Genomic DNA, 15,761 nt, shown 5'->3' with positions numbered 1-15,761 from the left:
TCTGCATTTATTCAGTGCTCTCAGAAGAGCCTTGCTCAGCTTGCCAGCTGGAGGTCAACAGCCCCCAACATAACAGCAAAGCTGCCTTTCTGGAACAAAGTCTGAACCTGTTCCAGGGGCACCGTAATAAGATTTGGATTTCTAACCTCAGAAACAGTATTTTATTGGAAGTCAACAGATAGATAAAATACAAGTATTAAACAGATGAAGTTAGCAAACACTAACTTACTTAACATGGGGTGTAATCAATTTATAGGTAATGGGAGTGCAAGAACCTGGATAACCAGAGCACTGGATAACCTATTAAGCAGCACCACTTCTCTGCAAATTATACAGGGTGGTATTCACTGATTTAAAACTTCAGTGCATGCCATTCTGTTCAATGTAACATTAAAATAGTGAAATAATCTCATGAGCTACAGTTCTAGTGAGCCAAGTTCTACCTCAATTTACATAAAATTCATTAACGCAATCAAGACAAAATCTGTTCGTTTACTCTTTTTAAAGTTAAAAATTTAATTTAGAGTCTAGCCTAACCTTAATTTGGTAGAAAATGCTTGTACTAGATACCCTCATCTAGCCCAGTATTGGCTACATGATCTAAAGTAACTACTCTGTAGAAAAATTATTGACACACATGCAGGAATTTAAACCAGCACTGTCTGATCATCTTCAGAGGTCTCTTCAGAAATCTGTTTTCAATTTCAACTTGCTGTTGTTCACCTCCAAGAACTTTATACATTCCAAAGCAGTGTCTTCAATGGATTCAGATGAGCCAGTAAGATTTGCAGCGAAGTAAGGCATAACACCTGATGTCACTTGATTGAAATAACATACCTGTTTAAACAAAAATAAATGAAACTAAAAAGCGTATGGATTGCAATAGTTGGACATTTTTTTTCAGAGGCTAGCTGAGTATCAAAGTTTTTATGGATGTGAATAGAAACACAGAGTGCTTCTGAAACTGAAGGCAGTAATTAGCAAAAAGAGCATGCCTTTTTTACAGTAGTTTAGTGATCTCAGTGTCCTCACTAGTGACAGGTCCTCAAGCATCTGTAGGTAAATGCACCCAGCAGTGCAGCAAGAAACATTCTGTGTAACCTGTTAAACAGATACACAGCTTTATGAACAAAGCTGTGGCTTGAAAAAAGAATCCTGGCCACTGAGAGTTTCTGAATGTTTTCAGAAATGTATTTTCTTAAATGGAAGTTATAACTTTCCCATGGAAAAGAACACTGGTCTAGAGATGGGACTCGGATCGCATAATTTCTGACATGCCAAAGTTGAAGTTAAGCATTTAATCTGAACTGGTTCATTGATCTTCCTCTGCAGCCAGAAAAGAGATGGAGAGCACTAGAGACCAGTTTAATGCACACCTTCTAGAAGTATATTTTAGGGTTGAACAGTTGACTGACTGGAGGTGCCTGGCCATCTCTAGTTTAGATTTCATTCCTAACATTCAGACTGGTGAAAGCTGGGCAAGACAGATTCCACTTCATGGAATAAAGAATGTCTTAATAACCAGACTGAACTCTGGGGAAATCGACTCTTTTTTTTTGTTGTGTTGCTGATACTGCTCCAGACTGTTAGCAAAAACATGACTATATGCACATGTAACACTGCAGGAAAGGAGACACAGCTGAGGTCTGCAGAACTACTCACTGTACAGGAGTTATCGCTGTGACTGTAGATCTGGAATCCAGCACAGAGGATTTCACTTCTGCAGTATTCTGAAGAAGGAGGCACAGATGTGATGGTAACTGACTTCACAGCTACTATGTAAGGTTCACTGCAGGGCAAGGGGAAGAATCAAACACTTCTTCAACAAGATACACGTAAACGAGTACAGAGTATGCACAGTTACATCAAAGATGTCATTTTCATACGAAGGCAAACAAGCACCTCTATTTTTTAATTTATCCTGCTCTCCACAACCCACATTTACAGAACTTGGGCCTCGGAGCAACCCTTATTAAAGGGCTTTACAGTGTGGCCCCAGCAAAGGTAGACAGGATTCAGTTTCCAGATGTATGGGGTGAAAAAGCAAGCACAGTTCACAATACTGAATTTTATAAGCAATATGCTGTTAAAACGAAGAATTACTGAATATAAGAAATTGAGACTAAAGAATAATAAGTTACACCAGATGGTCCCATTTATCCATGTTTCATTATAAAGGAACAAAAGGAAATCTAATGGAAAAAAAAAAAATCAATATATCTTAAACCGATCAAGGGGCTTTTTAAACCAAATTCAGCAGCAAAATTTACAGATACAATAACTGTGTCACAGTGAGGTTTCATGAAGGGCCAGTCACTTCTCTCAGAAGGAAAATCTCCAGAATGACATTAAATGGGATTACAAAGAAGCCACTTACAACAGACAGACAAACTCCCAGTTTTGTGTTTCAGCACACTGACAGGCCCTTTTGGGGGACACCTTTTTCCAAACTGCCTGTTTGGAATGCTGGCCTATTTTCCCTCATGATAGAAGAGCCACTATCAAAAAAGCAATACTGGACTACAGTACAAATTTTTGATGCTCTGAATTTACTTCACTGCACCTTCATGTTGCAAAACAAATCTGGTTTTGCAAACTCAGCTAATAACCTGATTTCTTAAAAAAATAAAATATCTTTGCTACCCAACAACAGGCCCAGGTAAAGGTCGACAGTAATCAAAACTGAGGCTCCAAAGTGCTCACAGTTAAACTTGAAATTGCATACTCACCTTGGCTCACAGGTCTTCCTTTTAGACACAAGAATCACAAAGTCTCTGGGTTTATGGCCAGTCATGGGTGGAGAAGTAACATAATATATTTTCTCATCTTCATTCACAGCCTGCAGGACCTTGCAAGTTCTGCAAATACATTTAACACAGACACACACACACACACACCCCTGCAGACCCTGATGTATGCAATAACATCTCCTATGAAAAACACAGTACATACATATATTCCTTCCTAACAATAAGGCTACAATTTTCATGTTCAGGCAGCAAAGAAGAGGAAGGAACACAGAGTGGAAAATTGAGGTTTTCCACACCACCTCATTCATTTGACACCACTTCTCTGTCCCACAGAATTGTTAAAAAGTGCTGCAAGGTGCTGGAGTAATGTCTTAAAAGCGTACCTTCTGCACGCTGTTTGGAATGACATTAGCTTGCAAGCCGTAACACACTTGCTGAATAACCAAGTATCACCCATCTGACACACCACAGGAGAGACAGTTGTAAAGTTTTATTCAAAGTTGTGTCCTACTCGGTTCAGATAGGACCACTCTTTTACTGGCTTTGGAAGTACTGATCACTATCTCTGAGTTTTCACTTCAAAGAAAAGTCAGAGTTTTCCTATGCACTGGAGTAATTAATTTATTTCATTTCAGCTCCTACTGCCTCTGCAGTAACCACTGGCTAAACCAGTACTCCATTTTCATCAGCCAATCAGGCTTCATGGTAGTCATAAGAAAGCTGAAATTTTTGGCTGTAGATATGGATAGTCGACTTAGTATTTCATTGTATTTCGTTATAAGCTATAAATGCAGCAGAGACTGTAAATTTTCAAATATACCCATGCTTTCACTATCACCCTCTGATAAAAATCTTTCAGGGCAGAATGACTAACAGAAAAAACCTTTTCTTTTAAGACAATACTCATTAAATCTGATTAGTATTACCAATTCGATTGTCTCTAGTTATTATTCTACACCATATAAGGTAAATAAAAAACCTCAAACACTCTTTACAGCAATTCTAAAACTCGTTTCAATTCAGATATCTTTACATGATGTTACTTTTCTTGAAATATGCATTTTGAAGAACTACATTTCCTGACTTCTCACTTTGACTGTATGAAGCTGAGCATTAGTGTCCCAAACATTAACGTGAAGGAGCCCACAGCTTTGCCTTACTTCTTACAGAGAGCATGCACAATATATCCTCCTCAAATTATAGGCAACTTACTAAAATTAAACCTTTTAACATACACGCATCTAGGCATGGAATTGTGTTCATTTTCGAAAAGGATAACCTCTGCTGCAGCTCTTTCTTTTGACAGTCCAGGGCAACTGTATTTTAAAATCTGAGTAAGAAGAAATCAAATTTTATTTCTAAGGTTAACATCCACCCCCCCATCCATACTCTGACTAATTAATCTTTAATGTCGACTTCTTACAGCTATTTCTTCTTAATTAGGTAGAAAAGTCTCAACATCTCAAAAAACATTTGTGTCAGAAAAGGTTAGCTGTCAGTGGATTAGAACAGTCTTAAAGAAAGGCAAGTTCTTACAAGAAATGTTTGTCCCATTGTAAGCGTAATGTGAAGTCAGACAAAAGAGAGAAAGCTAGATGTGATGGTATCTTCACTTGCATTTCAACTTTGAGTGACAACATATCACCCTCCTCGTGAGTCCATATTTTTATCTGAAAAAGTGTACAACATATTAAAACCAAAGAATGATTACTATAAATGCTGTAACACTTGTAAATGTCACACATTTAGGACTTACTTAGATTTTCTCAGGAGTACCTTATGAAACTATATGTGGCAGATGAAATGCAGACATACAGTTTTACATTAAAATACAGCACAATGTAAAATCAAATACACTGATAGCACAGTGACATCAGAATTATAATTACATCTGGTTAGGGACAGCTGCATTAGCTTGCAAGTGGAAGTGAATGAACTAGAGGCCAGTATGACCTCTTTTTCACACTATGCATACATGTATAGTCTCTAATTACCCTTTATGCAGCAGGTGACTTTAAAAAATCAAATTATTTCAGTGTGATTTTTTTTTCTGTCAGGACCACAAAGATGTCATCACTTTCACATACAACAGTAGATCCACTTAGGAATGGAAGGTAAAAGCCTCTCCTCATCTTTGCTACAGGAAGTCTCCTCATAGGGGGTTCAGTTCACTAACTCCAAAAGCTAACGGGGCAAGCTGAGGACCTCATGCAGGTCTTTTTGTGAATCTGGCATCACTGATTGGTGACAGGAGATTGGACTTTTTATACCAGGGCAGGTCAGTATCAGTCCAGAATTCTACCATTTTCTTAACCTGGCCCTTGAGCCAAGTTGAGTTACAGAAATACAGCATAAATATGGGAGAGCAAGGAAAGGTAACATGGAATTTATTAGGAATGAATCCCATTCAATTTATGTAAGGTATCTAGAAGTGTTGGTCACTTAAAGCTTTCCAGAAATTTGAAACTAAAGACTAGAATCCACTGGATGTAGAATCCACTGGATGTAGCACAGGTGAGCAGGAGCAATCTGGAGTGAGGCCATACTAGATGAGACGAACACCCCTGCAGTATGTATGAGAATTAATCGAAATAAGAAAAAACAAGCAACTGCCCTCCCTGCCATCTAAATTTTGGAACACATCCAGCAATCCTGTGCATTGCCACTTTGAGGGCTTATCTAGAAACATCCAGCCAGGAACAGATTTTTACAAAAGCACTTTCCAAGCTTAAAAGGGATAATTTTGAATAATTTTAGATGATAGATGGATGACCTCCTTGATCCACCTGTCCAACCTATGCAGTTCAGTAGCTTGTCTTTAATTAGTAATTGGGAGAGTTCAACTACTTCAGCTCCCTTTTACATGCAAATTAGCTACACATTGGCCTATGCCCTCTTCCCCTAAAATGACTCAACAATTCTCTCTCCAAAATACTTCCATCCCCATTCCCCCCCGCCCCTTCCCTATTTTTTACTGTGATAAAGAGCACTGAGAGTTAAGGATATATTGAAAAACTACTTCAAAACATAGTTTTGCCTCTCTTGTCCCATACTTGCAGTGTCTTGTCTTGATTATTTTGGGTCTATTGCTAGTCATAGGCCTAAATCCTAACACAGACAATTCAAAACGAATAACCTGTACATAACAATGCACACACAATCATTGCAAAAGAAGGGCTTGGTATGTTCCATAAGCCCTATATAATGGAAGAAGTTGAGCAGAAGAGACTGCTCAGAATTAGTGGATTAAAATCTGATGTTCTGATGATCTGTTGTGCTAAATTGTTTCCCAAATCCTAGGAAGTTCAACAGATTTTCATTTCTAAGTGATACAAAATTAGTAAGTTTCATGATCTCTTTTTTTTTTTTTTTTTGCTATATATCTTTTGGTTAATGGCACATTTGTGCAACAGCAAAGATTTTGTGTGTTTTCATATTTTCATGTCTTGGCATAGGGAAAAAAAACCAGCATAACGCAGCAAGCATCTTGCTGAAATAAAGTCTGGCGCATAGCAGAGAGCCTAAGAGCTTTAGTAACCAGCTACAGGATGCATGAATCAATATTGCTCTAAGGCATAGAAAGAAAATCATGTTTTAGGAGTCTTCTCCTAAAGAAAACAGGATGTGCAGCTGTTAAAACATCTCCCTGCTAGGTGAACACTGGTAAGGCTAGATTACTACTATATGCCTGCAAGCCTTGTGGCTCTATGTCGAAGTGCCACTTTCTACCTTCAAAAGTTGTCAATCAAATTGGGGTCCTTCTAGTTCCAGGGAAAAAATCCTCAGCATACAGAGAAGCACATGCTACTTTGTAAAACCTACCTACTAGACTATTTCATCTCAAACACAGTTCAGCCTAATGTCCTTGACAGTCTCCTTTCCTATAGTGCGACTGCCTTCAGGCAGAGCACTGACCACTACTACTACCAGATTCCTACTCTTTGTTCTCTCAGCCCCTCCCCAAGAAACCATTTAATGGACACTGAAGAGGTCTGTTTGCCTGGAGATGCTGCTATGCATGTCTTTCAGAGAAGGCTAAGTAGTTTTCTGTGTCTACACCACTGTATACACCAAGGATGAAGATCAAGACCTGCTGCATGAGTGCAGAGAACGTAAGACTGGTAGGATGTGTGTGTGCTGGCCTGCAGTGTTTAAGGAAAGATTCTGAGCTAGGTATAGTTTCTTAAGGGATATCCCCTTGTGCTTATGTTTGCAAAAGTGACAAAAGTGAGCGTGAAATGGTGACAAGTGCACCAAACTAACACTAGCCAAGACAGTAAGTTTCATTAAGCGGAGCTGGCACAAACTCTTCCTTGGAGCTGCATCTATACCGTATATATCCTGTGTATATGCAGTCAGCATATATCCCGGGGATAAAAAAAAAAAGCAGTGTGCTGCCCTGGATCCCTGACACTTCTTAAAGGAATATCTAAGGACTGACAATGCCAGATTATGCAGAAATGTCCAGAACAATGGGAATAGATGGTTAGTCTTTACCCATTGACAGCATCAGTGTGATTTCTACCTTAACCATCTAAAACGGGTTGAATCATGACATCATCCTACATCCTGCCTGAGATTTTGCTGGATTTAAGATACTTCAATTAGATGAAAGAACAGCTAGAAAAAGCTACTCAAGATTTTCCACCACATGAGTCCCAAGTGGCTTAGAAGCAGATCTTACTGTCAAGACTATTTTATGATATCCAAAAAAGGGGAGAGAGCTCCACACTTCAGCAATACTGGAAGGTACCTAGTGGCTTGCTGAGAGAAATAACATAATGCTGTTTTAAAATGTCATCTAGAATGTGCATGGGGCTTGGGTTTTTTTGTGTGAAGTCATTTCTTCACAACATTTAATGCTATTTTTATTACAGGTTTCAAGCATTTGCTGTTAAGAAGGAAAGAAACTGAGATTATGGCACTACCAGTGGATGCAGAAAGGAAGTTTCACACGGATAATAACACAGTCTTAGCAGAAACTTGAAAATAACGCTCAATTTTCATTCTGATTGTTCAAGCTTGCTTTTTTGAGGATGAGTGCTGTCTGTCATATATTTGGCACAACAGTGTTTACTGAAAGTTATTAACCACTGGAACAACCTACACACAGAACTGGTGTATTTGCCATCACTGGAATTCCTTATGAATTATATGTATTGTCTTACTCAAGTAGCTTACTGACTAGATGCAATAATCAGTAAGAGAAGTTTCATAACCTGTGACATGCAGGAAGACAGACTTAAAGATATTAACAGTTTTTTCTTGTCCCCTAACACCTCTGAGTCTACATGATCTTAATCTGCCAGTCACTAACCATATTTCAGAAGCCAAACCTTAACAGGTATCCCTCAATAGTTTGGGAAACATGCACTTCAATTAAGTTAAAAGAATTTTCCCAGCTAAATTATCTTGCTACTGGTTTTCTTAACAACATCTTCCTATCTTAAAACTGGCTCACACAAGATTCCTGACTGATTTTGAGTTTACAACACTGACCAATGAACAGGGAGGTGCTTTGCTTTTAGGCTTTTGTAATTTTTTAACAGAAAAAGGACAGAAGTAAAGATATCTGGAAGCAAAAATGTGCACAGGAAAAGTCAAGTGGACAAGACAAGGGGGAATGGTTTTAACCTGACAGAGGGGAGATTGAGATGAGCTCTTAGGCAGAAGTTCTTCCCTGTGAGGGTGGTGAAGCCCTGGCACAGGTTGTCCAGAGAAGCTGCGGCTGCTCCATCCCTGGCAGTGCTCAAGGCCAGGTTGGACGGGGCTTGGAGCAACCTGGTCTAGTGGAAGGTGTCCCTGCCCATGGCTGGGGGTTGGAACTGGATGAGCTTTAAGGTCCCTTCCAGCCCAAACCAGTCTGGGATCCTGTGATTCTATTGAGAAAACAGGGGCTGAAAAATATGGTATATAAATTCCTGCCACCTGCCCATTGGGAGTGTCCACTTGGAACTACTACCAGATAATGTCTGCTACTTTGGAGTATCTCCCATGCTGGAAAGCTGGTCAAGACAGTATATTACAGGGTGCCACACATATTTTAGTTATCATAGTGACATGAGAAGCACCACAGATCATCAACAGCACTGCCTCATCAAAGACGTCCAACTTCGGTGTTTCAGTGGAATCAAACCATTTGGCAAAACCAAATTGCAAAACCAAGCATGTCAGTTGGGGAAAATAAAACGCCTCACAAAAATGAGATACGAGTTTGTTTGCATTTTTACATTCTCCTTGTCCGTTGCTCAACAACCACAACTGATCAGTTGCTGGCAATTCTGCCCTTCTGGGATCCAAGTCCTTGTGTTCACCAGCCATTCAGACCATCTTAGAAGTAACTCCATGGTACTTCCAGTTTGTGCAGTGTTCCGGACAAGCAGAGATTGCTTTGCAACATTTTGGGTAAGCTCTGGGAGTTTTGGTTTTCAGCCCTGGACACAGTACTGAACACTGTCAAAACAAATGTAAAATGTTGCTTTTCTGCACCCATCTCTTACAGTGAAATGTAACACAGCTATGTAGCTATCCACAATTACGCACTTACATCATCCAGTGTACTGGTTATTTCCCATCCTGGTTTTGCTGCTAGGTGTGTCAGTGCAGCTATATTGCTGTAACTTATATATGCCTGTAAATTATAGAATCATAGAATAGTTAGAGTTGGAAACGACCTTAGGATCATCTAGTTCCAACCCCCTGTCCTAGGCAGGGACAAAGTAAGATACATCTGAAAATGAAGGGACAAAGTTACAGTTCACTGAACACTGCACAAATTAGGTGTTCTTTTTCTATCATTACCCTTCAATGGCAAACAAATGTATATTGTCCCGTAAGTGTTCCTTCTAGAAAACACAGTCCAGTAGTTTCTGAATTAAATACTTTCAATAGCTAGATTATATCCTCACATTGCTGTTGGCAAAATAACCCTAATTAAACAACAACAAAATACTACTTTTGGCTTCTCCAATTATAAAGCAGTGCAGAAAAACTGTGACCCCCAGAGAGATAATACAGGTAAACCTCTCAGACCACTAAATTAATGGTTTTGTCCATCTTCCTCCTCAGGAATTAAAAACTACTAGAAAATTAACCTCTTCATTGTGATCTAGCTGTGGTCTATCTTGGCAATTGCTTTACACAGCATGCTAAGAGCAGAAAAAGTGCAAATATATCCACTATTTATGCTTGATTACAGTAGATGGAGTTCTCATTTAACCACTGTATAAAGAGAATACAGCCTTAGAGTCTTTAATGACAGGTTTTAATTGAATATTAAAAAATCTTAAGTAAGCTATTTTTATCGTGTCCGTATTTCTATTTATTGTTTTACAGAAAAGAAATGCTGCTTCAAACAACGCAGATGCCACTGTTAACAGCAAATAACTTCCTGCATTATAATTCTCTATTATTTATTTTTTCACGTAATGGAAGAAGACTGGGTAAAATTGCTGGGAGCCACTGAGATCTTAAACGCAATGACAATTTAACCATAAAAATCTGACACTGAAAAAAACATTTAGGGTGTCTGTACATCCACCTAAATTCAGGTTTCAGGTTCATCACTACCGATTGCATGTTTACACTGTTTCACTGCTCATCTGTCTGTTGGCATGTCTCTGCCCCACCTTTTAGCATTTACTAAATGTTCTCTGCACAGCAATTGAGAAAGTCAGTGGCTGGATAAAGCAAAAAAAAGAAAAAAAAGAAAAAACACAAAAACCCTCAAGAAACTAATTCCTCCTCAGGAGAATTCAGCTTTTTAAAAGCTGGGAACACTGGGACATAAATCTGTAGGAAACCTTACAGCTCGGTTGCTTAAAGGATCACTTGCTAAGAGTCTGTCTTAAAGCCATTTTTAATTATATGTATGAAATTTAGTCTTAAATCAATAGTGAAGGATCTACTCTTTTTTTTTTCAGGGGAGGGGAAGTTAATTTTATTACACATTGATCCATTCTTCTATGACTATCTTAACACTTAAGTATGGACAGTCCACTTTGGAAACTGGTAGGTACAACCGTTCTACACACCCAAAAAGTGTACAAATACACCATTTTATGCAACTAGACAATAGGACACGATCTACAGATTACCTGGTTGCTTTGCTCCCAGAGATCAGAAGGTTCGTCTACTTTAGCAGATAGTATGCATTTTCTAAAACAAAATTCAAAAGAAAAATGATAGCATGAATAGTTCTTTACACTTTCTTTCTATATATGCTAGAAACAATCACTTCTACAGGCTGAAGTGTCTTCTAAATCTTTTGCAGGTATTTTAACAATTTTCAATTGCAAGACAGGTTTGCAATAACTCCTTTTTCTTCCCAAGAAAGACAGGGAAACAAAATAAACTATAGAACAAAGTATTTTTGAGACAAGTAACCTCTAATAATTTCAACGCAACTTGGGCAAAATTGTTCAGAAAGTTAAGCACCATAATAGTTATGTTTGAGGAGACTTTCACTATTAAACAAATGATCACTTTTTTAGAGGATACATTAAAAAATAAACTTTTCAAAATCAAATTCTCCTTGTAACCCAACTATATACCTGGTTAGTCGAATTCTCCTTCGGGCAATAGCTCCACGGTACCGCCTCATACCATCCTTTACAAAAAGTAAACCAGACAGTAACACATCTGATTATTTTAGGACACAGTCTAAAAAAAGACAACTAAAAATTATTTCTTACAGATGGACAAATGCCAGAGATGCATTACAAATAAATAATGTACTCTGTATATTGGCCTTTACCCAGATTGGCCTGAGCAAGTGGTTTACTCCTGACTTGACAGTATTCCCTTAAATTTGCACTAACAATCCAATAAAACAGTTGTATCACAGTAGCACACTCCTAGCACTTTTTGGTTCTAAACCAGTGGCAGCTAGGCAGTACACCATACATATTCTCCTCTTTCTGAATGTGCCATCCACCAACTAAACAATTAATCCAATTCATGTGCATCTGATGTTCAAAGCATAAAGGAAGCAGGAAGAACTCCTATTTTAGCATATATGGATCTGGGACACAAGCAGCACTGTGCAAACACCTGCCTATTCAGGTGGCAGGTCTTCCCTCATTATTATTCTGCCCCAGTGGATGTTTTTTTGAAGCACAGAAGCGACCTAAGAACATACATCACACCAAACTGCATTCAAAGTCAATAGGACTTGTTATCTTGAAGGACAGGTCACTTCAGAAAAGCTCTTTTCCTCACCTTTTAAGAGCTGACAGGTAGCTTCTGGAATAAGAGGACTCTCCAGATTAGTGCATCTCAGCCTTCTTTAAACTACATAATGTATTCTGAAAACATCTCTTGCCTGTTTCGTAGAGCTCTGCCATACCAGCTGTCACTTCCAGTCAAAAGACCACTGAAAGTTTAAACTACCTTGAGCACATACTAATTTTCCAAGTTTTGTTTGCTTTACTCTAAACAAATGGGTGTGCGTGTTCTCATTGTGATGTTTGTGGATGCCCCTTCTAGGCAGGTCTTTAGGGAAGCACTATTTTTCTGACAGAAGCTAAACTACTATGGCTTCTTTTGTTTGTTTGTGTGTTTGTTTGTTTTTTTAAGAGGAAGAGTCAGTTCTTCCTCTTTGAACACCATGTAATGGGCAGTAACGAACCTTACTGACTCAGCTAGTACATAGGACACCTTAATTTATCTGTCCAGTTGCCATTCCATAAAATTTAAGTTCCTTGATGCTGAATAATCATTTCTGTCTATGCTGGCTCTCTAAAAATTCTGTAACTGGAGCAGTAAGGTTAATGACAGGTGACATCACAGCGAATAATTCCAACAATAGTATTCAAACTTCTCTGACTGCTTCATGAATCACTTTCAGGGAAACACATGCTGAGATCTCCATGTCAAAGGAACTGGAAAGCCCACCCGTGTCATGGGATTTGATTCCTACAGATCTGCTTATTAATTCTATTTCTTACCTTCATTAAGGGTTTATAAAAATAACTTTTATTCACTGAACACTTAGGAGTTTCATCTACAGTCGGTGGAGGTTGCACAAGATAGGTATAGACAGGTGCAAAAACCTGCAAAAACCAGATTCTTCTTCCCTGTCCATTAACTAACTACAGAATTTATAATGATCACTATCCTCCGCTACACCTCTCAGTTTTGGATGACTGAAGTTAACAATGAAAAATCGCTCAAAGACAAACATTTCATTTAGAGATTTTTTCTTCTGCAAGAAGATTAATTTTAGTGCCCTGTTTAGTCCTCAATTTCCCCAGTAACTGAAATGCATGTCACACAGTGCCTGGCTGTGTGACATGCAGTGTTCTAGGTTGGACCACATAATCATAGAACCACAGAATCATAGAATAGTTTGGGTTGGAAAGGACCTTAAGATCCTCTAGTTCCAACTCCCGTGCCGTGGGCAGGGACACCTCACACTAGACCATGTCACCCGAGACTCCATCCAGGTGGCCTTGAACACTGCCAGGAATCTCACAGAATCACAGAATCAACTCAGTTGGAAAAGACCTTTAAGATCATCAAGTCCAACCATTATGTGTGCATTCATCCTACTCCTGAGGATCAGAACTGACCTGTGTAGTAGGTTTGATTCTGGGGAGGGTGAGCAGCTCTCCATTGTCATTTAAAGCATTAAAAATGAGAAACGCGCTGTTAATGTGCCGTGCCTGGTTCTTGATCCATTCTTCACAGTTATAAGCCTCAACACGGACACCAACCTCCACACTGAAATAGAAGTTTAAATTAGTTATTGAACTACTACAAGGGATGCAGAAGCAGCTCCAAGACATACTAAAAAGGGCTGCTGTATACCCTTCTCTGTGAGGGAGGCCTGACTCACACAGGTTCTGCAGCATACAAAATAAATTACTCAGTCTGGACAGAAACATTTCAGAAATAAAATAAAAGGTGGCACTAGCTTGAATTATGTAGCAAAATATGACCACCAGTAAGCATACTGTGAGAACAGACAGCAAAAGTGAACAGGATGATCCTGATGTGCATTCAGCAGAAGCATGGTATGAAGGCAATTCATTCCCTGCTAGGATTCAGTGGGGCCAAATACACCTACAAAGAAAAGAGGCACAGAACAGCAATGTGAGGGTAACATTTGTCCCTTGTACAGAATTTGGAGGAGGAATTACTTTAGCTTCTGCCTTTTTGTGGCTTGTCTTGCTACACCTTTTGCAGCTTCTGAACATAACCTCCTGCTGGGACAGGGTTCCACATAAGATGTGTCACAGTCCTGGCATAACCTGACAGTGTTTTGGCCCAAAGCCATGCTGTAGATGGGGAAACAGCCTAGCAGAGAAGTGCTATCTTGTTGCCAAAGGTCAGAAGAGCGTGATTCTCTGTAAGGTAAACACAACAGTAGCCCTAGCACTGCAGAGAAGGTAGTGCATGCATGGGAAAGAGAAAAAGAGATTAACCATTAGCAGGAAGCATTTGTGCATGATGGGTCAACAGCCACACCACTAAATCCAGGAGCAGGCATTCAGTGTACTAAGATCTATGTTTCATGCTTACAGTGACCATATACTCAACTAAAGATAGAATTCCAGCTGGGCTGCAGCCATTTATTCCAAACTGCAACTGGCAAAGCCTCACCTCTGCGTACACCCAAACCAACACTGAGAAGAAATAAACGAAATAAAGCATGAATTTTGCCAGCAATAAATAGAACCTAGATCTGCCAAGAGATGCCAAGACAAGAAGACACTGGCACCAAGCTAGAGTCTTATGAAGAACCAAAGCTCTGGAATCAACTCATCTCTTGAAAATCCCTGAATTTCAAAGTTATATTTATGGTCTGAATTTGCAGGATTGGAATTTTTTGACAAGCGATCTTTAAATTGAGAGTGAATGTCAGAGAACAAATTTTTAAAACTTTCACTAAGAAAAAAAAAAAATCACACATAGACCGATAGTTATAGGTATATGCCTGAAAGCCCCAGCAGAAAAATCATTTATTCAGTAATGCAAACCCTACAGATAGCTGCAACCTGAAACACGCATTTAGGCTGGTGCTGGACAAGTCAAGGAAGACAACCAGATGAGGAGCTTACCTGTTCTGAAATGTATTGTTCACAATTGCATTGAAAACAAGGCGGTCACCCACGACGGATGGTCCCCAGAATTTAAACATATTGACTGATTTCAGGACAGGATATGAACGACAAAGGCGGCTGAAAAAGAAAGCAAGAGAGGCAGAGAGCAAAACATACAGTTGTGTTAAAGAACCTCGTTGCTAGATTTGAAGTGGGTAGTGATTAGAAAAACAAGGATTGTGCAACCTAGAAGATCACTATGTTACGCTAATTTATTCCATAACTCACTGAAATACAGTTAACATGTTCAGCTCCAAGTGCATATAATTCAAGCTTCAAACATAATAATACCACTTATGTCATGCCGTTTCAATTTCAACACACTTTACAAACACTGACTAATTAATTCTCGCTGCTTGATATTACCTTCTTTTGGAGCCAGATCATGAATCCCTTACCTACAGAGTAACCAGTTACTTCACAGAGTTTAGTTAATTTCTATATGACAGCCTGGGGAGTAGGATATTGCTCAGTATGTAGAAATGCCAGATCATAAAGCCTTTAAACAATTAAAAGAAACCTGAGCAGAAAGGTTGAGATCCAGAAACAATGTTCAAGCAAAGCAGTGTCAGTCTGTCTATTCTTTTTAATATTTGCAGTTTTGCTTGCTTGTCAGATGTTTTCTGCTAACATTATATGAAATAAGAATTAAAACCTACTCATACAACTGTCAAACGCATAGTTGTTCTTGTTGTGGGTTTTTGTTTTTTTTTATTTCATCTGTTTTACAAAATTATGTGCAGTTCATTACTGGTGCTGAGCTGGGAAACACATCTTTGCACATAAAAAAGAATATAAAGATGTTGAAGTGATCACTTACTGATTCAGAAACACATAACTGTGGGCTAAATTTCAAAAGCTGGGGGGACGATGGTGTATTACAAACACACAAATCTTAGTAAGCCTG

General features: G+C 38.9%; 2 protein-coding genes across 11 annotated transcripts in view; one reads left to right on the top strand and one right to left on the bottom strand.

Annotated features, from left to right (window-relative positions):
• Positions 1–15,761, top strand: part of ATP6AP1L (ATPase H+ transporting accessory protein 1 like) — a 756,678-nt gene that overhangs the window by 356,421 nt on the left and 384,496 nt on the right. The gene's annotated exons all lie outside the window — the stretch shown is intronic.
• ACOT12 (acyl-CoA thioesterase 12) overlaps positions 147–15,761 on the bottom strand; it is a 32,614-nt gene continuing 16,999 nt past the window's right edge. For 3 of the 9 annotated variants that reach the window (XM_030470275.1, XM_030470279.1, XM_030470280.1), the window contains 9 exons: positions 14,813–14,932; positions 14,291–14,377; positions 13,322–13,472; positions 11,303–11,358; positions 10,847–10,907; positions 9,298–9,381; positions 4,287–4,420; positions 2,730–2,858; positions 868–1,789 (listed from right to left, as the gene is read on the bottom strand). In XM_030470275.1, the coding sequence (XP_030326135.1) occupies positions 1,453–1,789; positions 2,730–2,858; positions 4,287–4,420; positions 9,298–9,381; positions 10,847–10,907; positions 11,303–11,358; positions 13,322–13,472; positions 14,291–14,377; positions 14,813–14,932 (1,159 nt within the window). In that variant the 3' untranslated portion in view covers positions 868–1,452. Of the gene's footprint in view, positions 838–867; positions 1,790–2,729; positions 2,859–3,962; positions 4,421–6,061; positions 9,204–9,297; positions 9,382–10,846; positions 10,908–11,302; positions 11,359–13,321; positions 13,473–14,290; positions 14,378–14,812; positions 14,933–15,761 lie in introns of those variants that run through there. The other 6 variants (XM_030470276.1, XM_030470278.1, XM_030470277.1 and 3 more) reach the window with 6 other exon arrangements.

Source organism: Strigops habroptila, chromosome Z (assembly GCF_004027225.2).
Source record: "Strigops habroptila isolate Jane chromosome Z, bStrHab1.2.pri, whole genome shotgun sequence".
NCBI lineage: Eukaryota > Metazoa > Chordata > Aves > Psittaciformes > Psittacidae > Strigops > Strigops habroptila.
Note: the sequence above shows the minus strand (reverse complement) of the source record. Positions and strands in the feature narration are given on the sequence as shown.